The sequence below is a fragment of the Chionomys nivalis genome, chromosome 15 (assembly GCF_950005125.1).
Source record: "Chionomys nivalis chromosome 15, mChiNiv1.1, whole genome shotgun sequence".
NCBI lineage: Eukaryota > Metazoa > Chordata > Mammalia > Rodentia > Cricetidae > Chionomys > Chionomys nivalis.
The window spans coordinates 5447613-5472125 of NC_080100.1; the positions used below are offsets into that span (position 1 = coordinate 5447613).

The window sequence follows — 24513 nt, forward strand, 5'->3', positions numbered from 1 at the left end:
AAATTAAAGCTGACTTTAGAGTTGGAGTGTGCTTCTCTCCTCCTGTCAAACCAAGCATGCTTATTAAAGTAAAATCCAAATTATTTAATTTTATAGTTTTTTCTAGTATCCAACGTCTCTCTGCAGCTGTTGTTCCTTTCTCATTAGCATTTGGGAAATTCAAATTCAATAAGCATTATATAATTTATTTCTGTGGGTCTGTATTACCCCTTTCTGTTTAGAATATCCTTTAGAGTTCAATTTGATCTTCCTATAACTTCCTGTCCTGTAGGATTGTGTGGTATACCTGTAATATGCCTTATATTGTAAAAAGCAAAAAAACTGTTTGATTTTACTAGAGACACATGCTGGAGCATTGATGGTCTTAATTCATTCAGTTATTCCTATGATGGCCATAGCTTCTAATAAATGTGTGATTACTGAATCAGCCTTTTCTGAGCTCAAGGCAGTTGCCCATTGAAAACCTGAATAAGTGTCAAAGGTGTAGTGTACATATTTTGATTCTCCAAATTCTACAAAATGGAGCACATCCATCTGCCATATTTCATTCATATTAGTACCCATTGGGTTACTTCCTGCATATAGTGGAGTTTGCTTGTATAAAGAACAAGTAGGGGCGGTGGTGGCGCACGCCTTTAATCCCAGCACTCGGGAGGCAGAGGCAGGCGGATCTCTGAGTTCGAGGCCAGCCTGGTCTACAAGAGCTAGTTCCGGGACAGACAGGCACCAAAGCTACAGAGAAACCCTGCCTCAAAAAAAAAAAAAAAAAAAAAAAAAAAAAAAAAAAAAAAAAAAAAAAAAAAAAAAAAGAACAAGTAGGACATTTCCTAATAATTTCTGTGGTATGAGGCCAAGTGATAAAAAAAATCATTTTTTAAACTTTTGCTACTGAAATGATGTTTTTAATAAAATTCTGAGGCATCCAGCATGTTTCCTATCAATAGTTGATCAATTTCTTCATTACTTTGTGCTAGAGGCCTTGTAGATCCATATGTGATCAGATGTGTGTTTTATATATATATGGAATAATTCCTATTCCTGATTATTTCTTGTAACGACTCATGGGGAAGAGGGAGCTGTCTATCTGAAGTAAGAACACAGAATTGTGCAGAGGATGCACGTGTGGTGTGAGCTCCCTGAATGCATAGCCAGCCAGTCTAGGGTGGATAAATCTTGTGGCAGCTGGAGAATGTTGTAAAGAGGCAATAACAGGAAAATCCCAAACTCTCTCAGAGGCTTGGGAATAAAAGAAAACCTAGCTGGCAAGGCAGTGACTCAGGCAGGAGCCCCTGAGTGTGTGAGTGGCTGCAAAGCCACATGCAAATGCCTTTTTCGTGAATTCATGTCATAAAATTGGATGCCAATTGTTGGATGACTTCTAATTGGTCTTAACAATAAAATTCCAGAGCCAGATATGGGGCAAATGCTGAAAGATCAGAGAAAGAAAGGAGAAGCCACAGTCAACTCTTACCTTGCTAACTCTTCAGCTAAAAAAGGGCTTAACTATTGTCTCCTTCTGCTTTGTATGCCTCTCTCCACCCACCCACACACCACTTGCTGTCTGTCTTACATACCTCTGTGGTTAGCTAGTGGCTTCCTCTGCCTGAATGACAGTATCCTACAAGTCCAGGATACTCTGCCTTGAACCTCAGTTCCCACAACTCGGGACATAGAAGGTTGATCCCATGAAGAAGAGGAAATAAGAACGAAGTTCTTGGGATATAAAATGAGCTACTCTCCTGGCTGTATGGGTTAATAGGTCTCCCCTCTTCCCTCAGATATTCCTGTATCTGTCATCCTTTGGTGCGGGAGGTCCTGCTGTCCATGTGTTGCTTTCATTGGTTAATGAAAAAAGAAACTGCCTTGGCCTAGTTGATAGGGCAGAACTTAGGTAGGTGGGGAAGACAGAACTGAATGCTGGGAAGAAGGAAAGCGGAGTAGGGGAGAGACACCATAGAGCCACCAGAGACAGATATGCTGAATATTTCCCGGTAAGTACTGCCACGTGGCGATATACAGATTAATAGAAATGGGTTAAACTGAAATGTAAGAGTTAGCCAATAAGAAGTTAGAGCTAATGGGCCAAGTAGTGTTTTAATTAATATAGTTTCTATGTGGTTATTTTGGGTGTAAGCTAGCCAGGTGGCCAGTACAAACAAGCAGGCCCCCTCCTTGCAACAATCCTTGAGATCAATTGTACATAAGCTATCAGAAATAAGTGTTTATGCACAGAAGAGAGATGCTGGTTTCTAAGCAGAGATAGGAAGATGGTACTCAGCTTTGTCGGCAGAAGCCACTCAGATCCTCTGTCTTTTTAAAACGTCAATAAGTGATCATTATATGAGTTAGTGTTGGGTGACAAGAATGAAGTCTTTACATTGTGACGCACATGGGGAAATGAATAACTCAGACTGTGGGAGCAGCAATAACGAGAGTGCGTGTATCTAATGCAAGTATAAGGCTTGTTAGCGTTTCACCAAGAACTTAGTGAAAATACAGACATAGGAAATGTCAGTCTAACTTCATAGTATTTTAATGGGTTCCATCTTTTCAAAAGACAGATTAGCCTGTCACCCTTTTCACCATCACAGGATATGCTTCCTACTATAATCAACATCATTAGGACCACACATTGGGAGCCACACAATCTCTTACGTTAATGCTCAGGCTGTTGGCTTTTTAAAAATACTGTTCTTAGTCCTTAAGAATTTCATACAATATACTTTCCCATTTTTTATTTTTTGCAGTTAAAAATTAAAAATGTCACTACATCATTTCCATCATTCGTCCAAGCTTTCAATATTCCTCCTCCCTCTCAAATTCATCATCTTTTTATTATTGTCACACACACATATATATGTACACAAATATGTAAATACAACACGCTGACTTCATTCAGTGTTATTAGCATATTCATGATTTCATAATTGACCACTTGGTATTGGATAACCAATTAGAAGGCAGCTCCCTGAGGAAGATTAATTCTTCCTCTCTTAGCAGTCATTAGTTAGTTGCTCCTAGTTCTTTGTCAGTGAGATTTCCCCTTCCATTTTAGCATGTCATTATTTATTGTTACGGTACTGCTTCCTGTCATTTCTAAGAGACACAAACTATCAGTATGCTTCCTGGCTTTCCAATCCTTACAGTTCCCCACTTACCCATATTCATTAAGTCTCAGGCAAGAAGGCTGTGTTGTAGATGTGTGCTTCTGCGTGTGTGTGTGTGTGTTTGTACACGTGTGCACCTGTTGCATCTCTCCAGGAAATGTCTGTCACACACATGTTCGGTGTCCAAAAGAAGACACAACAGAGACAATAATTTGGGGAGAAAAGAGTGCACGGTGCTGACTATCGGAGCAAGGCATGAAATTGAGGATGATCAGGTTGAGGAGGAGCATCCAAGAACAGAATTAAAATACAGCCACCCCATCTCATGTTGACAACAGCTGCATAGTTCTTCTACGGGTAGTGAGACATGCAACTAGGGTTGAGCAATCAGGATTAGATGTGCCTATGGGAAGACTCCTGGAATGGCAACCTTTGCCTATGTGATATGGGGTGGCATGCCTGCTTGAATGGGGTCCACCACTTGAATATGGAGTTGTGGTAAAAACAGTTAAAAGGTTTAGAGGCAATGTTGCAGCTGCTGACTGTAAAACATAAGAGTTAAGATTGTTGGCAGGCAGCTGCAGAGGTTGCCTGGCCCACGTCATGTGTAATAAGAAATATATCTAAGGCTGCAATGGGAGCCAAGCAAGAAGTTCTCTGCTTAAAGGAGGAATTGCAAGAAGGGATTTGGAACAGCATCCTTTGCATTGCCTCTGATCTGGCAAGTAAATTAGACAAAAGAAAGGATGAGAGAAGCATCTTGGCTTGCCCTTTCTTATAGCTTAGAGGCCAAAAGGAGAAGATGGTAAAAGTAACAGTCAACATCCCTCAGGTTCCACCTTTGTTTTTGTTTTTTTTTTTTTTTGGTTTTTTTTTTTTTTTTTTTTTTTTTGGTTTTTCAAGACAGGGTTTCTCTGTAGCTTTGGAGCCTGTCCTGGAACTAGCTCTTGTAGACCAGGCTGGCCTCGAACTCCCAGAGATCCGCCTGCCTCTGCCTCCCGAGTGCTGGGACCACCTTTGTTTTGTTTTGTTTTGTTTTTTTAAAAAAAGGCGAGAGCTGTAATCCAATATGTACATGGAGGTGAAGTCATGGCCAATAATGAAAGCAGTACAATCAGGAAATACTCAGCACTTGAACTGGAATCAGGAAAGACTTTTAAGAGAGAAAGGAAAGAACCTGTTAAGACCTGGCTAGTGAGGCTGTGGGGCGTCTGAGTAGACAGGATCAGTCTGGCTGCTGTGGGAACAGACAACCAGAGCAATACAACTACTCATCTTTCCTTAGGCAAAGGCTTCATAAGCTCATACAATAGAGGGAAATCATCCCTCATGGACTGGCTCAGTAGAGCCATTAGAATCACCTGGTCACTTTATCTGAGGCGCTCATAAATTCCAGGGCTCGAGGACCGTAGAGACTGACAGGCACTACCGTGGAACCCAGAAACAACAAAAGCTGTGTTTGAACCCTAATTTTTTGGAACATAAATAGAACTATGTTCACAGAGGACTTAACAGGTTGATGCTTCACGGACCTGGAGACTCTTGCAGGTCTAGGGGTTTTGCTGAGTCTTTGTTTGGGCAAGATCACTGTAGGTAGAAAGGCTTTGACAAGGTTCATTGGCGTAGGCCGCCATGTAAATGATGTTCATGAAGTGAGACAGCCACCGGAGACTAAGTGTGTCCAGTTATACAAACACAGATGTAGCAAGCTTTGTTTAGAGTCAAATTTCTGGACCTTCACATCCATGTTGTGTAAGAAACTACAAAGATAAATGCCCAAAATGTCAGCTGGTCTTAAAAAAATGAAAAGGAATAATCCTTCATATCCTATCAGAAAACATTGTACTAAAAGTAAAATAGAAAGATTAGCCTCAGAAAGTGGACAACTAATTGGTGATTAAATATATATTTTTCCATAAATAGTGATCAGTGAATAAATCCCAGAGGAAGGCAGTCCTGAGAAGAAAGGTTACACTAAGATTTTTAACTGAATATGAGAGAGGTCTCAAATAAATAACTTAATGATGCACCTCAAAGCTGAAAAAAAAAAAAAAGCCAAACTAAAATAGAGATGTTAACATGAAGTATAAACAGTATATACTACAAATAATAAAAATGAAGCCTAAAATTCATGAACTGGAGATGTGAAGAACAGTATACTAAACAAATAGCAGAAAACATCTCATAAGATAAACAGGATTTTCCAATTCCTAGTAAAGCAACCAGAGAAAGACAGGGGATGATAGTGGAGGAGGGGGAAGAATGGAGGGAAAAAGAAAGGAAGGAAAGATGGAAGGAAGAAGGAAAACTAAGACCTAAATTAATGGAAGAAAAAAGGGAGTCGTTACAACAGATTTCAATAGAATACAGAAAATCATCATAGAAGCCTTTGTAAACTTATTTTCCAAAAACTTTAGAAATGTTAGAAGAAATAAATACATTTCTAAATATATACAACTGAGCGAACATAAAGCCAGGAGATATAAACATCCCAACTAGTCCTATAACAATAAGGATACTGAAGCAGAAACTAAAAGTCTGACCACAAAGTAAAATCCAGGGTTGGATAGATGTACTGCAAAATTCTACCAAGCTTTAAAAATCAAATGACACTATTTAAATTCTTTCATAAAACAGAAACATAAAAAACTAACAAGAACAGAAAGGAAATTACCAAGAAACAGAAGGAACTACCAAGCTAATTCTAAGGAACTGGTATAACCCATAATAACAAAATCAGAAACACACACATACACAATGAAGGCGGAGTTTTCTGTCTGGACCTCCTGCTCCCAAATAACTGACAAGGAGGTTTAATATTACTTCTCCCTTGGCTCTGCCTCTACTCTCCCCATTGCTCTCAGTCTGGCTTTCCCATCTAACTTTATCCTGTTCGGCTATCCGTCAGTCAGCTTGTTTACTAAACCAAATACAGCAACATATATTCCACAGTGCATGCACACCCACACTCCAATACCATAGCACACCACTATCCATAATGAATATTTGGACACTCCTCCACAAAAAAACAAAAACAAAACCCAAAACCCTAAAAACTTCTCAAAGAACTTCACACTTAGGTTAGAAATTACATCTAATAGGGTTTTATCTCCTATGTAAATTACCATATAATAGACATAAAGACAGAAATCACATGAGCATTTCAAAAGATGCAGAAAACGTACCTGATGAACTGCAAAGCACATTGAGGAAGAAACGAGGAAAAGATGGAACATCTTTCAACAAAATAAAGGCAATGGATGATATTTGGATGGCCAACCTTTAGTAAGTAGAGGAAAAATAATGAAAACAGTCCCTGGAAAATATGAGACAAGGGTTACCTATCTGGATTCTTATTGAATACTGTGCTCTAACTGTTAACTAGAGAATTAAGACAATATAGAGAGAAAAGAACAAAAATTTGATCTGAAGTTAAACTATCCCTATATTTATATGACATTATTCTTTAATTTTAAAAACTGCATATACACCACCAAAAACATATGAATCTGATACTTTCAGTAAAACAGGAGCTTACAAAGTCAACATATAAAAAATCATTAGCCTTTATATACACCAATAGCAGAATTTCTGAGGAAGAAACCAGGGGAAAATGTCCATTTATAATGGGAGATGAAGAGAGAAGGAAGAAGAGTAAGAGGAGGAACAGGAGACTCAGGAAATGAGGAGGAAGCAGAAAGTTCTTACAGGAGTAACATCAACCAAGGTGATGCAAGATTTCTTTCTGTTTCGTTTTCGAGTAATGCTCTCACTATGTGGCCCTGGCAGGCCTGGGACTACTATTAGCAAAAATTTAAAATGCTGAAAACAGTTACTGGAGGAAGACATTAGATGACAGAAAGATACCACATGTTTATAGACTGGCAGAGCTCACACTCTAAGACTGGTAATACTGGTAAAAGCTATCTACATACTCAGTGAAATCCAGGTAAAATTCTGATGACATTCGTCATAGAACTAGAGATAAAAATAACTAATTTGGAAACACAAAAGACCACAGACAACACAATTTATACAGAAAGAATAGAGGTCATTACCTGACCTCAAAATATATAACAAAGACATAGTGAAAAAAGCTGCAAGATACTCATAAAAAAAGAAAAAAAAAAACAAAACAATAACAACAAAAACAAAACAAAAACCCACCTATATAAACGAATGTAATGTACAGTGAGATACAGACTTGAACCAATATGGCAACGAGCTCTTAAAATTTTTTTACATAAATGTCAAAACCATATAGTATAACAGATAGCCTTTTCAAAAATTAGAGGTGGCAAAACTAGATATGCAGTGGTAAAAAGATGAAATTAGATCTGTGTATTTCATCCTATAAAAATCAGTCGGGCAGTGGTGGCACATGCCTGTAATCCCAGAACTTGGGAAGCAGAGGAAGGTGGATCTCAGTGAGTTCAAGGCCACCCTGGTCCACATATTAAGTTCTGGGACAGCCAAGACTGTTACACAGAGAAACCCTGTCTCAAAACAACAACAACAAAAAAAAAAAGAAAGAAAGAAAAAAAAAGAAAAAGTAATTTGAATCTGATGATAAAATAGCTGAATATTAAAAATCCAAATACGAGCTGTGCAGTGGTGGCACACGTCTTTAATCCCAGTACTTGAGAGGCAGAGGCAGGCGGATCTCTGTGAGTTATAGGCCACTCTGGTCTAGACAGTGAGTTCCAGGACAGCCCTGGCTACACATAGAGACCCTGCCTCAAAAAACAAAAATTAAAACAAAAAGTGCCGAAAAGTTTTATAAACACTAATACCACATTTGCACCAACATGAACACCACATGTGGGCACCAAAATTCTGCAGACAAAGAAAAATATCTTAATAAGTACCTTTTTACTGTTACTACATCTGGGGGGGATGTAAGTAAAGAATTGGTTTTTGGAAAAGAATGAAGTCATCAGACAGGGACTAAAAGGACGACAGGGAAATGGGAGCAAAAGATTATGGTGATTAGCATTGAATAACGGACTGCAACCTCTCTTTGGCTTGCAGCCTTATTTCTTCTTTTGCTGTGGTAAAACACCCTTACTTGAGTAATGTCAGGAGACACTGTTAACTACTGCTCATGGTACACGGACAATGATTTTATTAGTGACTTTCTGTTTTGATTAAACATCATGACCAAGGCAACTTAGAGGAATGATATCACTTTACTTTATGGTACAGAAGGGATCAAAGTTCATGATGGAGGGAGGGCATGAGAGCAAGCTACGTGGTGGCTGATGCGGGAAGCTGAACGCTCACATCCTCAATGCCACGCAGGATGCAGAGAGCAGAGTGGATGTAAAGGGAGCTTTTCATTTCAAAGTTCACCTCTAGTGATCTACTACTCCTAAGCCTCCCCAGGGCCACCAACTTGGGGAACAAATGTTCAAATGCCTAAGACTACAGGACACATTTCTCATTCAAACCATGACACTGTGAATCATGGTGAGACAGGGCAGCAGTCGCTGCAGCAGCTGCTCAGGTCAACGCAACAGTCAGGAAGCAGAGGAAGAGAGGTGAACAGTTGTTCTCAGTTCACTTTCTCTTTTTATACAATCCAGGATCCTAGTCCAAAAAAGATGGTTCCTCCCACGATCAACAGGTCTGACCACAACCTAAAACACAAACGCACAACCTGAACTTTGCCAAGACTGATCAGAATCAGGGATGGATGAGTTAAAAATGAATTTCCAAATTCTCCACATTTGTAAAGTTTCTCTGCAGAATAAATACTCTCTTAGACAATATCTTGTCACATTTTTCATCTCTTGAGCCCTTTGACGGTTCTTAAAGTCTGAAGTACAGTAAAAACATCTTGCCACATTCTTCACATCTGTATGGTTTCTCTACAGTAGGAAGTGTTTTGTGTTTAATAAAGACTTAAAGGTTAATAAAGGTCAGGTTTCTCCTCAGAATGACTTTTTTTTTTTTTTTTGGTTTTTAAAGACTGAAGTACAGTAAAGTTTTGACACATTATTTACATTTGTGGGGTTTCTCTCCAGTGTGAATTTACTGGTGTTTGCTAAGTCTTCAGCAAGTATAAAATACTTCTCCACATTCTTCCCATTTGTAAGGCTTTTCTTCAGTATGGAGTAATTTGTGCAGAGTAAGGTATGAATGAGTAGAGAAGCCTTTGCCACACTCTTCACACTTGTAGGGCTTCTCTCCGGTATGAATTCTCTGATGTTTAGAACGTCCTGAGCGAGTACAAAAGACCTTCCCACACACTTCACACTTGTAGGGATTCTGAGAATGAATTCTTTGATGTTCCTTAAGGAGCGAAGGGTAGCTATATGATTTCCCACACTCTTCACACTTGTAGGGTTTCTCTCCAGAGTGACCAAGTCTGTGCCGCATGAGGTACGAGTGAGTAGAAAAGGCCTTCCCACACTCCTCACAACTGTAGAGTTTCACCTCAGCATGGATCCTCTGGTGTTTAGAAAGTTCCGAGCGAGTTCTAAACATGCTGCCACACACCTCACAGCTGTAGGGCTTCACTCCAGAGTGAATTCTTTGATGTTCCTTAAGGATTGAAGGATAACAAAATGTTTTGCCACATTCCTCACACTTGTATGGCTTTTCTCTCGAATGGCCTAATTTGTGCCGAATGAGATACGAGTGAGTAGAAAAGGCTTTTCCGCATTCCTCACAACTGTAGAGCTTCACCTCTGCGTGGATCCTCTGGTGCTTAGAAAGGTCTGAGCTCGTTCTAAACATGCTGCCACAGGCTTCACACTTGAAGGGCTTCACTCCGGAATGAATAATCTGGTGTCCCTTCAGGTTTGAACGGTAGTAAAACGTCTTCCCACACTCTTCACACTGGTAGGGTTTCTCTCCAGTGTGAATTCTTTGGTGTTGGTGAAAATATGTGGACCTACGAAAGGCTTTGCCACATTCATTGCAACGGTATGGTTTCTCTCCAGAGTGAATTCTTTGATGCTGCTTTAGGGTTGAGGGGTAGGAAAAGGCTTTGCCGCATTCTTCACACCTGTAAGGATTTTCTGCAGAGTGAATTCTCTGATGTTGTTTAAGGAATGAAGGTAAATAAAAGGCTTTGCCGCATTCCTCGCACTTGCAGAGATTCTCTGCAGAATGAGTTCTTTGATGTTGCTTGAGCAGTGAAGGGAAATAAAATGCTTTTGCACACTCCTCACACTTGTAGGGCTTTTCTCCAGAGTGGATTTTCTTGTGGATATAAAGTGCTGAGCGGGTACTAAAGGCCTTGCCACACTCCTCACACTTATAGGGTCTCTCTCCTGTGTGAATCCTCTGGTGGATAGAAAGTGCTGAGTGAGCGCTAAAGACCTTACCACATTCCTCACATTTGTAGGGCTTCTCCACAGGATGAATTCTCTGGTGTTGAATGAGGACTGAGTTCCAATCAAAGGCCTTGTCAAATTCTTGACATTTATAGGGCGTTCCCCCTAGTGAGTAAAAGTTGAGAAATGAATAAAATCTGAGCATCATTCTTTATATTTATAGTGTTAATCTTTAATATGGAGACTTACTTAAATTTTATAGACAAATGAGAAGTTACATTTGAAAACCTATATTCAGTGTAATGAAATTCAGAAAGCACTGTAGATGGAAATAATAAACTTCTACTGAAAGATGAAGACAAGAAAGAATATAAAAATGAAATATTGAACACATTATCCACAGTTAAATGGCTAAGGAAGTTGTACCATCAGTAATAGTAAAAACTGCCTAAGGACATATGCTAAGAGAAATAATTCCACCAGACAAACTGACCAGACATGAAAGTACAGTGTATCTATGTTGTGTGGTCTCTGTTGCTCTGATAAAGGATCATGACCAAGGCCACTTACTTGAAGACTTGACTTAGACTTACGGTTCCAGACAGTATGAGTCCGTCATGGAGGACCATCTGGGAGTCAAAGCTCCCGCTCATCCTGTGCCCAGACCACAAAGCAGAACAAACTAGCAGTGGGGGGGGGGGGGGGGGGCTTAACTCCGAAAGGACTTCAGCATAGCTCCTAGTTATGTACTGCATCCAGCAAGGCTGCACCATCAACTGGGGACCAAGTGCTCAAATACAGGGATCCCATTCGACTACAGTGGCCAAAACTGTCTATGTGGATGTTGATGGTCTTCAATTAAATGCACGTAGAATCACACAGTGTTAATCTTAAGAACAGAGTTTTAGTTTTGGAAGTTTGAAAAGATTCATTTCCTAAGAAGTTTACCATCTATAACACTGTGAAATAATGGATTTCAAGAGATGGAGACAGTATGTTATGTTACATTTTCATAACAAGGAAATAAATTCCTAATATAGACTTGTGAAAAACTTTGAAATTTGTGTATAAATGACAGACTTTTGCTAAAGGCAGTATTATTGTCAATGAGTATGTCATAAAGCTAGCCTATTTGGACTCATTCATGAGATAAAACAATTGAATAACAAAATATATAAGACATGAAAACGTGAGATTCATATTTGCCCATGAAGTGGACATATACAGTACTGATGTTCACAGAGCTAATGCTATATATAAATTTTATAGCTAATATATAAATTTTAATTTATATATATATATATATGCATTGTACTTAGCATTGGACATTCAGCTTACAGAAATATATAGGCTGCACGTAAAGAAATAATTTAAGGAAACAATACAGTAACACAGAAAATAGAACTTTGTAATTAACAAGTATGGACATGACACGGAAGAAATTTATGTTTGCAGTTGTCTTTCGAAGTGTGTGCGGATTTTCAGACAGGTGGAAACCAGTAAAACATCAGTCACAATATAAATTAAGAACTCTGACTACTGTAAATACAAACAGAGCCACTGGAGAGGAAGACCAAAGCTGAGAGATGTAAACCACCACAGACACCTGGCAGATGCCCTCTGTGACAGCAGAAGACACAGGCGGAGATTCTTAAAAGATGACGGCACTAGAACACCTGTCTCAGAGCTCAAGATGAAGCCTGGCTTTCGGTTGGATCTCTGGCCTCCCACTCTGTCCTCTGTCCCCCTCATCTCTACACACCTGGGTGCAAGGTCGCAGATGCTTGTCTTTTCATATCTGAAGGCCCCGCTCTTTGCTCTAGAAATGTCACCAGGTATGGCTTACAGGAAGCAAGACCTATTTGGGGGGAAAAGGTGAACATCAATGTTAGTGTTTTCTAATCAAAATTAGCAACCTCTTCCATTTTAAGCTTATAAGATTAAAAAATTCTAGAAAATTAGTTCATTAAATGCTTCCTGAGAAAAACATATAGAATATGTGAAAGTAATTTTTAATCCAAAGATCCGTAGTTTCATTTACAAAGTAAATATGAAAGCTGAAGGGTGAAACATTTTCTTTAACATGTATGCTCCATACTGCACAATACTGAGTTCATAGGATTACAACAAGAATAAAGAAAGCATTTATTGTTAAAAAAACAAATAAACAAAACCATCACAAAGCCGCATCAAAAACACAAGAAGAAATACAATAAAATATTTCTTGAAATATCAGCAATCTCCCTCATTTTTTTTTTCATAAAGGCAGGTATATAAAAGTTACTGGTGGAAAGAACAAATACCCATAGGATGTTCTACAAAGGGAGGAAATTACATGTTGGTTGTGCAATTAGAGTTCACTTATAGATGCAATCCTCACCCAGGAACACCAGGTTGCTGTAATTTTCCAGCATCACATCCCTGTACAGATTCCACTGAGCAAGGTCCAGGCATTCCCACTCCTCTGCAGAGAAATCAATGGCCACATCCCTGAATGAGAGCATTTCCTGAAATAAAAATAAATGATGACTATACATCTGAAAACCATAATAATAACATAAAACACCAGCATCATATGGTTGTGTAAACAACTCTAAATTTTGCTGAGGATAAGGCAAAACCTGGAAGTGCTTCAGGCATAGGTATGTAACTGCTGTGGGATAATCTTTTAGTACACTGTGAAGATTTGTCACTTGGATTGGTTTAATAAAACAATGAAGGGAAGAAGGATGCTGGATGGGTGGAGTCTTGGGATTCTGGAGACTGACTCGGAAGAAAATCCATGGAAGTTCATAGATGAGGTAAACAAGACCTGGGCAGCACACAGATTAAAATAAATGGGTGAATTTAAGTTGTAGGAGCTGGCTGAAGTCAGGCTAAGCTATTGGTTGAACATTTATAATTATTAAGTCTCTGTCTCGTTATTTGGAAGTGGCTGCTGGGACACAGAGAAACTCTGCCTACAAGTAACATTCCTAAGATACTTCTGATATGATCATATGAACTCATCTTTGGTCTCACAAGGGTCACCCTTGACCCAACTTCAAGCAAAGAGAATGAAGAGATCCTATTATCTCATATGGATATTGGACTTTTAGAAATGTAAAAAGGAAATGAATTCATGCACAGGAGCATATTACATTTGTCTTATGCTTGTTCTATATACCACAGAGATACATTTCTCACAGGAGATTATATTTGTGTTATGTTTGTTTAATACACCAGACACAGATGCACAGGAGAAAGTCATAGTGGGGGAGAAGGAACTTATCAACCCTTAATATGCACAGTCATGAATGTGAGATGTAATGAAAATGAAGATTCCAACATAGCAGCTCTGGTACAGGGCTGGATGATTGCATTTGTACAGAGTTCAATAGCGATGCTATTGCCAGCACACCAAGAGACTTGGGACGGGGCAGTCTTGAGGTCTAACAGTAATGGCGGAACTCACAGCCAAAACAAAATCAAAAGTATTTCAACAGATTACAAATTAGTAAGTGTAGTAATAACATTTAAGGATTTAAAATACACTAGAGAGCACTCTAACTTGTCCCACTTCCTTTCTCCTGTCTTTTTATGTTTTTCTTTTACAGAGAGTTATTTGTTCATTTGCTAGAATCCTACAGCAGGCTTTGGGCTATGCCTATGATAGCTATGCCTTGGTAACTGGAGGTCAAAGATTATAATTTGGGATAATTGCTATTAATTTCTCCTTAAAATTTTAGCACAAGCTCTTTGCCATGGCTCATTGTCTTCCCATAATTTTTTTAATTTCATCAGCAGTAAAATGCACTATAATCTTTGCTGGGTCTATTCCTGCTAGTTGATGAAATCTCAATTTTCCTTTTATAATTAATTCAGAGACTTTTTCCACGTAAGTTTTTAGTTTTTTACTTGGTTTATGTAGTAAGAAGATCCATTCTAAGATAATATCTTCCCTTTGCACTAAAATTCCTGTAGGGGAAATTCTAGAAGGCAGTATGACTAGAATACAATTAAGATTAGATTCACTCTATCTACATGCGCCTCCTGTAATTTCTCTTCAAAAACCATCAGTTCTTTTTCCGCTTCAGCTGTTAATTCCCTGGGACTACTTGGATTCTTCCCTGAATAGTTCAGGACACACCAATAGCCGAGACCTTACATTCTATACTGATGCAAATAAATCAGGAAAGGCAGGTTACAAATCAGAAGAATTAAGTAAGGTGGAACAAAGCCCTTATAATTCTGTCCAAAAGGCAGAATTATACGTTATTCTCATTGTACTAAGGGATTTTTAAAGAACCTCTCAAAATAGTTACAGATTTGCAATATGCAGAAAAAATTGTCTTACATATTGAAACCACTGAATTTATACCAGATGATACAGCATTGACTTCATTATTTATATAGGTTCAAGATATAATCAGGAATAGGCTTTGTTCCATAAACATAATACACATCCGATCCCATATGGGTCTGCCAGGTCCTCTGGCACAAGGTAACACAGAAACTGATTGATTATTGATTGGAAGTGGGCTGAAGGCCTCAGAATTTACAAGAAACATCATGTCAATAGCAAAGGTTTAAAGAGTTTTCTATTACATGACAACAAGCTAAGGAGATTATAAAGAGATGTCCTACTTGCTCTCTCTATAACCACACACTGCCACCTGCAGGAAATAACCCAAAGGATACCCAAAGGAATGAAATCTGGCAAATGGATGTGTTCCACTTTACAGAATTTGGAAAATTAAAATATGTACACCACACCATTGACACTTATTCAGGTTTTCAATGGGCAACTGCCTTGGAGCTCAGAAAAGGCTGATTCAGTAATCATGTATTTATTAGAAATTATGGCCATCATGGGTATACCTCCACAAATAAAGACAGACAATTGTCCAGCATATGTTACTAAGAATATGAAACAGTTTTTTGCTTATTATAATATAAAGCAAATTACAGGTATACTCACACAATCCTACAGGTCAGGCAGTTATAGAAAGATCAAACTGAACTATAAAGGATATGTTACACAAACAGAAAGGGATGGAAAATATCCCCAGAAATAGATTACATAATTCTTTATTAATCTTGAATTTTCTTAACACTAATGAGAAACAACAGCAGCAGAAAGACATTAGAAAAAACTTGTAAATTAAAGCTGGTATATTGTGTTGCCCTCACAATTGAAACGAGGAGATGTGTTATGTTGTGGAAGGAGTTTCACTCTTGTTTTCACAGGATAAGAAAAGGTATAGATACCATCAAAATTAATAAAGATTCACTTTGAAAAAGAGAAACTTCTTGAGATAGAGAAATGACAGCTCATCCACAGAGGTGACAATCATGCAGGTGGTAAGAAAACCTCATAAGGGTTGGGGCAGGGTTCTGTTCTTGTCTCTACAAGAAAATACTCATCTTCAAAAAGAGTCGAGAGACCTTGGACATCTAGATGCCTAAAGATGAAAACATAATTATCCAGAAAGAATCAACAAACAAAGAAAAAACTGACTTATGATGCTGTATAATCTGCATGGTATAATTTGATTATCTGCATATATATATAATTAAAAATCAGAGCTGGCTTTGGAGTTGGACGGTGGCTCTATCCTTCTCTAAATTCAAGCATGTTGTTAACAACAACAAAAAAAAAAATTCAGAATTCTTGTCTTGTGTCAGGAGCCATCTGTTAAGGGACAGAAAGAAGACAGATTTTAAGAAGAGATTTTACTTTTCTCTGTGCCCATTTTGTCTATATCATATCTTTTGTTGAATATATGTCTATATGAATGATGTTTAAGGTTTTAACAATGAGCAGTAGATTTTCCTGCAGTAATCTTCGAAGCTTCCAGGAGGAAGATGGGGTCCCACCACAATGACTCCACCTGGTTGATATGACATCATGGTGCTGATAGTACTACTATGAGACTGGTTTTTGGGTACCAGCTGTGGAAATGGTGCCTCTTCTTACAACGTTCTGGCCAGAACTCCAAATAAGAACTTCAAACAAACAAACAAACAAGTAAACAAACAAAAATACCCTATGGACTACTCAGAGACCATTTGTGATTATACAAAACAGCAATCTTGAAACTTAACTATCATTTTACTTTTACTTTTACAGGATCCCATAGAAAGAACATTGCCCCTATGCTAGCTGGAAGCAACTCTAGAAGACAATGTCCCCTCTCCCAACAAAGTTTGTCCTGAGGGTTAGGGACACCATTTTGGGGTTGATTACTACTCATATAGGGTTGGGGTGGAAATTATATAGGCCCAGAGACAAAAAAAAAAAAAAAAAAAGAGAGAGAGAGAAAATTGAATGGGATAATAGATAATTTATCGTGAACTTATTCACATTAATAATAATAGTGAGTAATAGAGTGAATACTTGTGAGCTACCATTTATGGACAATTTATATTGGTATAGATTTTTGTATTAATATAAGTTTATATTATATTTGTTATATTAAATATGCTATTTCTGCTTGCAATATTTGTACACCTATACAAAGTTATTTTGTCAGAGTGTATGCATGCATGTTTCTACCTCTATTTAAGACATTTTGTATATTGATACAATTTTAGGATATATTTATTATATTGTATTATATATTTCTACCTCTGATCAAGATATTTATACACTGTTTACATTTTGAGGTCATTGTCCTCCTTTACTGCACAATTTGGAAGCTGCCTGATTGGACTTCCTGCCTACTCAAGTAATATTATCTCCCTTCTCAGGTCTTTGATGCAGTTGAAGAATAGATAGTCATAGTTACTATCCTCTTACGATCTAGCCAAGCCATTTCCAGTACAAGACTTAAACTCCTTAGGATAGAATGTTTATTAAAAGATTTAGCATATGTTCCTTGCTTAATATTGTTTATACTGGTTTTAATTCTAATCTTATAGTTGATATCTGTTCCTAGTATATATAGTTTTGTATTGGGTTTGGAACTCTCTTATTTAAACAAAAAGGGGAAGTGCTGTGGGAGCTCCTTCTGCTCCTTCAGCCAATAGCCTTTAAGATACCATCCCACTTGGGCATGGCCTCTTATATATAAATGCAGCTGTAAAGCATGTGCTCGCTCTCTTGCTTCTAGCTCTCACTTCTGGCTGCTAGACTCTGTTCCTTCCTGTTCCCTGTTTGTGCAGAGGACTGTGATATATGACAGTGATCTGTGAGTCTCCCCTAAATAAATAACCCTTTATTATACATAATTCTTTTTAAAAATATTTAAATATTTATTTATTATGTATACAATATTCTGTCTGTGTGTCTGCCTGCAGGCCAGAAGAGGGCACCAGACCCCATTACGGATGGTTGTCAGCCACCGTGTGGTTACTGGAAATTGAACCCAGGACCTTTGGAAGAGCAGGCAATGCTCTTAACCTCTGAGCCATCTCTCCAGCCCTATTATACATAGTTCTGAACTAGTGTGGGATTATTTTGTATTCCACCATCAGGGGAAGGCATCCAAGTTACAGAGAAAGCAGAATGTAAACCATGGAGGGCTGTGTAGTATTTTAACACATAGGGCTTGCCTGAAGGTCTGAGAGTAGCACTAAGCCACTAGAGACCAGGCAGTGGTGCCAAGCACCTTTAATCTCAGAACTCGGGATACATAGGCAGACAGATCTGTTAATTCAAGGCCATCTTGGGCTACACAAAACTGATCCAGTCAAAAAGAGAAACAGAGTCAAGGGGTGGTGGCTCACGAGAGAGGAGTGATATGGCTGGGCGGAGAGAAGAATATAAGGCAGTGGAGACAGGAGCTCAGTGCAGTCTGAAGCAGCAGGCAGTCTGAGGTTCAGTCTAGGCAGTCAGTCTGAGGAGGCAGTCTAAGGACAGGATCACCCCTTTGATCTGAGCACTAGCAGAAGAAAGAACTCCAGTGGCTACCCACTCTGCTTCTCTGATGTGTCAGCTTTCACTCTGAGTTTCTATTATTAAGAACGATTAGAATTTGTAATGCAGGGCTGCAATAGTTAAGAAGTGAGGATGGAAAGGGTCAATGATTGACATCTCAGATTAGATATTTAAGGAGCACAAATATGAACAGATCAGAGAAAACCAGAAGAGAACACTATGAGGTCCGGACAGAAACTAATACAAATCAATAATCAAAGATAATGAACATCCCCTGCAAATATTAAATATTAAATATTCCTGGAGGAATATTTAAGCAAGGCAAAGAGTAGAATCCTCCCTCATACAGCAAATGCAAACAATAATCTAATCACCAAAATTTAATGTCTTTAAAGCATTTTTTTGAGATTTTTAAATTACATCTCAAATACAGCCAACTGACCTTCTCAAGTATATATTTTGAATGTCACTGTCAATTAGACAGATTTCTGTCTGTCGCTGTTAAGCCAAGTCATAGAAGCCATACACTGCACGTTCATAAACTACATCTTGAACTTTTTTTGACACAGAATCTCACTTAGCATGAGTTGGCCTTGGGCAATCCGTGACACAGAAGAGGGCCTTTCAGTCCTGATTCCCTGGCTTCACAATGCAGAGATGACAAGGACGCACGAAGAGCGGGCTTCAGTTTTTTGTTTGTTTGCCTGCTTGTTCGCTTGTTTGGCTGTTTTCAATCACAAGTGTGTTTAAATTACATATACCTAAAGGGTCTTAAGCCATACGAGAGCATACTGCTGCATCATCCGTACTTTGTAGGAAACCAGTTTTGATGCACCAGGCAGTGTACTCTTCCCACTTTAAATAATGTGAAATGCAAAGCAATTCTTGTCCTGTCGGCGAGTTAACACTAACTAGGAAGTGTCTGTACTTCACTTACAGGCAACAGAAATAGTAGTATTGAAGATGCGATATGCTAAAGTCCATGCTTCTTTTTAGTAGACTTTAATGCTACACAAACATTTGGTTTGACTTAAAGTGCTGTGAACTATGAAACCATACAGAAGATGAGCTGGGGAGTCTGCTATGTACAGATCAAAGAACCTGAGTGAGCAACAGATCTTCAAATTCACCTTTCAGTCTTTCTGATACTGAACGAATACTTTCGACGTCAGTCTCTGACATAACTGGATGAGGCGCTATTTTCTAGGTTTTCACTCTGCAATACGGAATCGATAATGGCTTGGACGATGCAAAGCTCAAACCTTCTCCTCGAGGACATTATGCTGTCCTCATGTGGGAATGTTCAGTGTGAGGATTCTGATCACAGAGGTGACCACGAAGGATTCTCGTTCAAAACAACAGTCCAGAAATCTAATAATTTATTCCAAAGAAAATGGGACTAACACCCTGTACAGCAATCTCCTTAACAGAACTCTGTCCCTGGAAACTTCCATCAACTCACACTAAGAGTATTAGGACAACCATAAAATACAGGAGGGGCCTGATCTCCACTTGTTCCACAAGTCCCAAGGAATCTGAGCACAGTCAAGTGAGAGTGGGTTAGCTAGGGAGAGCACGTTTTCCCAGACAAGCTGGACGTGGGCTCCTATAACAACACCTTGGGTGCAGGCGGTGCGCTGGGCAACCGTACACCTTCCACCATTTCACACTCTGAGCTACAGAGCCAGCTTTCCCACCGCAGAAGCGCACACTGGACTCTGGCAGCCGCGTCCTAACAAAGCTTTGACTCACAGCTCCACCCCCATATCGTCTTCCCACCCTAGACCTGCATCCAGGCTCACTGGCCCAGCCCAGGTCAGCACAGCATCTCCGAGTCCGCTTCTCTCTCCGCCTCTGGCCAGCCCCAGCTCTGCGCCCTCCAAGCCGAGCCACCCACCCGCACACTCAGTCCCTCCGGCTGCGCTGCTCCCTGCACCAACCTCCATGTCCGACATCCGACCGAGAGCGAGGAGCACGACCCAACACCAGCGAACTTAGGAGGAGGACAAACGTCTGCAGACGGGATGCGGAAGTGCGGCTCGCGGAGCGGCTGCTGTGACGTCGCAGCGAACCCGACTACATTTCCCAGGATTCTGTGGTCACCCCACAGTCCACAGGAGAGGATGAATGGAAACGAGCCCTGTCCCCACCAAGTGCAGGCTGGCAGGCTGCTTTTAAAGTCCAATTGGAAACAGGACGTGTTGGAACGTCAGTTGAGACTTCCTCAGGAAGGTTTCTATCTGATCAAAGCGTCGTTCAAAAAGTCATCTAATCATTACAAAGTCTTACTACCCTTACAGAGAGGTGGCTTTCACTTAATTGTACTTTAACGAAGCAAGAGGCTCAAGTGGGAGGCTGTCACTTGAGGATGACTTTCGAAATCAACCTTGGTTTCCTCTTCTTTCATCCGGCTTAAGAGGAAAGGTTTACAAATCCAAGGCGGCCGGGGCAATTTATAGAGGCTTTGTTTCAAAATACAAGGAAAAAAAACAAAAAACAAAAAGGAAAGGAAAGCAGAGTATCTTGGGAGTGAAGTAAGTGCTTAGAATGAAGGAATTAATACTCTGTGTTCCCCTGTGTTGACAAACCTTGTGAGCTTTACATATATCGACTCCCCAGCTAGAAAAACACTTGTCATGAGAACACTGGAATCCATACCGTGAAGGAGGTAAGTCGTTAAACGTAGACGTTTAAGGAAAAAAAAAAAATCACTGAACCGAGTTAAAAGTCCTACCCTGACATTTACATGTAAAAACCTCCCAGAATCCATGGAGGATCTTTCCGTCTGTCCCTAGGACCTTCGCCTATACTTTCATCCATTAAACTATATCAGAGAGTAACTTTTATGAGAGCTGTAACTTCACCTGTTCCAGAACTTCACCCAGTTCTTCCTGGCTCACCAGAAGCTCAGGGAAGTAGCCACCAACAGGTGTTCTCTGCGCTTGTGGGTACCTCCTCTGCTGCTCTCCCAAGTAGAAAGACACAGTTCCTAATGTCACAGTGGTGTGTGTTCCAGTTCAACGCCTGGCCAGTCAACCGTTATAGAATTTCTCTCTGCATTAGGCACCGAGCTATCTGGTTCATTGTCTTCTGTTGTGGGATATATGTAAACTGTGTGAAGGTGCAATAAAGCAGTTCGAACAGTCAGTAGCTAGGCAGGAGGTGTAGGAGGGAGCAGAGAGGAAGTAGGATGTGATAATTCAGTCCCAGGAAGATTCCAACAAGACATGGAGGGAGTTGGGCATACAAAGCTAAAGAAAGGTAAAAAAAAACAAAAAACAAACAAACAAACAAAAAAAACAACCAAAAACCACTAGGCAAAATTAATATAAATGGGTTGAATTAAGTTTTAAGAGCTAGTAGGAACAAGCCTAAGCTAAGGCCGAGCTTTCATAATTAATAGTAAGTCTCTACGTCATTATTTGGAAGCTGGCAACCCAAAGCAAAGTCTAACTACAGTCTTGTTTGATTCTGGAGTTGCTTCTATCTGGCAGAATTTTGAAATTTGGGTATCAGAAATACAATCAGGGGAATGCTAGGTTTGCTTATTGGAATACAGAAGCTGAACCAACACCAAGGAGTAATGAGACCCGCCTCTCTTGTCTCAGTAATATTTATTGCTGTACTCATCATGCCTTAGAGTGTGAACCTCTGTTGGCGTGGGAAGACCTTCTGTGTATGTGTTGCTTTTATTGGTTAGTGAATAAACCTGTGTCGGCCAGTGGTTTAGCAGAGTAGGGCAGGAATTCCAAGCAGAAAGTGAGAGGAAAGAAGGCAGAGTCGGGGAGAAGCCATGTAGCGCCTGTAGGAGACAGATGCACCAGAACCTTGGAGTAAACCACAGCCATATGGGGAGACCAGATTAACAGAAATGGGTTAATTTAAGATATAAGAATTAGACAGAAATACCCTTAAGCTATTGGCTAAACAGTATTACAATTAATACAGATTTCTGTGTGATTATTTTGGGAGTCTAGGCGGCCTGGAAATACACAATCAAGGAGCAGACATGTGAATCTTGTAAATATCTAGAAATCTATATCAGATTTCTATCATCAGTTGCTCATTTTCCAAGTCTTAATGAGCCTTCTGGTAATTTCACTTCAAAAGGAAGTATCACATAACACGCTCAGATTTATCTTGCCCACCAACACATTTTTTTGGTTTTTTTGTTTTGTTTTGTTTTTGTTTTTCGAGACAGGGTTTCTCTGTGGTTTTGGAGCCTGTCCTGGAACTAGCTCTTGTAGACCAGGCTGGTCTCAAACTCACAGAGATCCGCCTGCCTCTGCCTCCCGAGTGCTGGGATTAAAGGCATGCACCACCACCGCCCAGCCACCAACACATTTTCTTCATACCTTTCTTAACTTTTTGTTGTTTCTCATTGTAGATGTATTGGAGGGCAGTAAGCAAGAGCCATGTGATTGCCTGATTACTACTACTTTTCTGTATTGAAATTTCCTCAGTACCTTTGAATTAAGCCTCACTTAATTTTTCAAACATGGATAGAATGAAGGCATATTCCTTGCCTGAGTATAACACAAATGAGAATTGCTCAAGTTTCAGATAGAGTACTTATTTCCTTCTGAAAACTCCTTAGCCAGGTTGCCAATGTCTATCTGTTTGAAGGCAGTGCTATCTTTGAAACTCCCAGGCAAGTGTATCATTAACTTATGATTTCTGAGCCCTAAAGATTACCAATCCAAAAAGATCCAAATCCTGAAAACCAGTTTAAGGCTTGTGAATGACCTAGAAATATCCTACCTTCTAGGTATCAACTTTCCACAATTTTTACTTTCCTTGTTTCCGTGATAATCTTACCAAAGTAAATCATGGTAAAGTTTATTCAGTTTGGAGCATAACTTGAGGGCACAGCCTATCAGTGTGAGTAGGGCAAGGAAACCAAGCTCAGAAGCTGCTGGTCAAATTGGAAGATATTTTATTATGCTGTATAAATATGTTACTCTGCTTGTTTTAATAAAGAGTTGAAAGGCCAATAGCTAGGCAGATTTCCAGGAACAGAGGATGCTGGGAAGAAGAAAGGCATAGATAAGAGGAGATGCAGAGGAAGCATGACCATTAGGAAATGAGGTAATAAGCCATGATCCATGTGGCAGCACATAAATTAATAGAAATGTATTAAGTTATACGAGCTAGTTAGCTATAAGTCTAAGCTATTGCCGAGCTTTCATAATTAAAGTCTCTGTGTTATCATCAGGGAAACAATAGTCCTGATGAAAACAATCTGCCTACATTCTCCAGTATTATGGAGGGTGCAATAGATACTTACGTTTGGCTCCATTTCTATTTTTAATCCAGTCCAGGGTTCACTGGTTTATCTATTACTTTGCTTCCCATAATTAAGATAAAAACCATGACCAAACTTGAGAGAAAAGGGTCTATTTCATCTTAAAACTGCCAGGTAACATTAGCTGAGGGAAATCAGAACAGAAGCTGACACCAGGCATCTGGAGGCAGGAACTCAAGCACAGAATGTAAAGGAACGTTGCTCACTGGCTTACTATCCAGGCTCATGTCCACATTCTTCTCTTACACCTACCAAGAAAACTTAGCTAGAGTTGGCACCACTCACATTGCCCTGAGCCTTCCCATATCAACCACCAATCAAGAAATAGCCTGGCAGACTTGCCTACACGCTAATCTCATAGAGAAATTCTCTCTTTGTTGAGGTTTCTAAGTCTGGAAGCAGACATTTTGTAGAGTTTGAGAACTGCAATCTTCAGGAGCCTGAGTGGGGTGTTCTGGGAGTTTTCTCAGATAACGAGTGCTAATGGAATTGTTGATGAGTCACAAATTTTCTATCTAAAAAGGAGAGCTAGAGTATGGGGAGTCAGATGCAGGACAATGGTCCTTAGATACATTGTAAGGGTGGGTCAAAATTACTTTATGACATTCCATCATTTCTTCCAGCTACCAACACTGAAGCCAAAATTTAGGATGGTTTACCAACTTAGCAAACTGAAAAAGCCAAATACTGGTAATTTTTTGATAAGGAGTTAAGGCGGAAAAATCTACCCTCTATGCAGGTGGTACTATTCCATGTGATGGGCTTCTGAACTAATAAGAGAAGGAATGGAGTAAGGAAGAGCATACACCTCTTTTTTATTAAGAATTTTTATTGAAAAAAATTTCCGCCTCCTCCCTGCCTCCCATTTCCCTCCCCCTCCCCCACTCCTCTCCCCCTCCCTCTCCAGTACTAAGAGCAGTCAGGGTTCCCTGCCCTGTGGGAAGTCCAAGGTCCTCC

At 39.6% G+C, this 24513-nt stretch overlaps 1 protein-coding gene across 1 annotated transcript; it reads right to left on the reverse strand.

Annotated features, from left to right (window-relative positions):
- Positions 1–8125: 8125 nt before the first annotated feature.
- Positions 8126–20262, reverse strand: LOC130887253 (zinc finger protein 58-like). The gene is made up of 4 exons (XM_057789559.1): positions 20192–20262; positions 12771–12897; positions 12153–12248; positions 8126–10555 (listed from the first exon to the last, which is right to left on the reverse strand). The coding sequence occupies exons 1-4, from the start codon at positions 20204–20206 to the stop codon at positions 9162–9164; spliced, it is 1632 nt and encodes a 543-aa protein (XP_057645542.1). The 5' UTR covers positions 20207–20262; the 3' UTR covers positions 8126–9161.
- Between the last annotated feature and the right edge of the window lie 4251 nt (positions 20263–24513).

Bases quoted from the DNA above. Each gene is read 5' to 3' on its own strand.
- LOC130887253 (XM_057789559.1), bottom strand. The intron at 12,249-12,770 runs GTGAGGATTGCA...CCCCCCAAATAG, and splicing joins CAGCAACCTGGTGTTCCTGG to GTCTTGCTTCCTGTAAGCCA. The intron at 10,556-12,152 runs GTGTGTAGAGAT...TTTACTCACTAG, and splicing joins ATCTGCGACCTTGCACCCAG to GGGGAACGCCCTATAAATGT.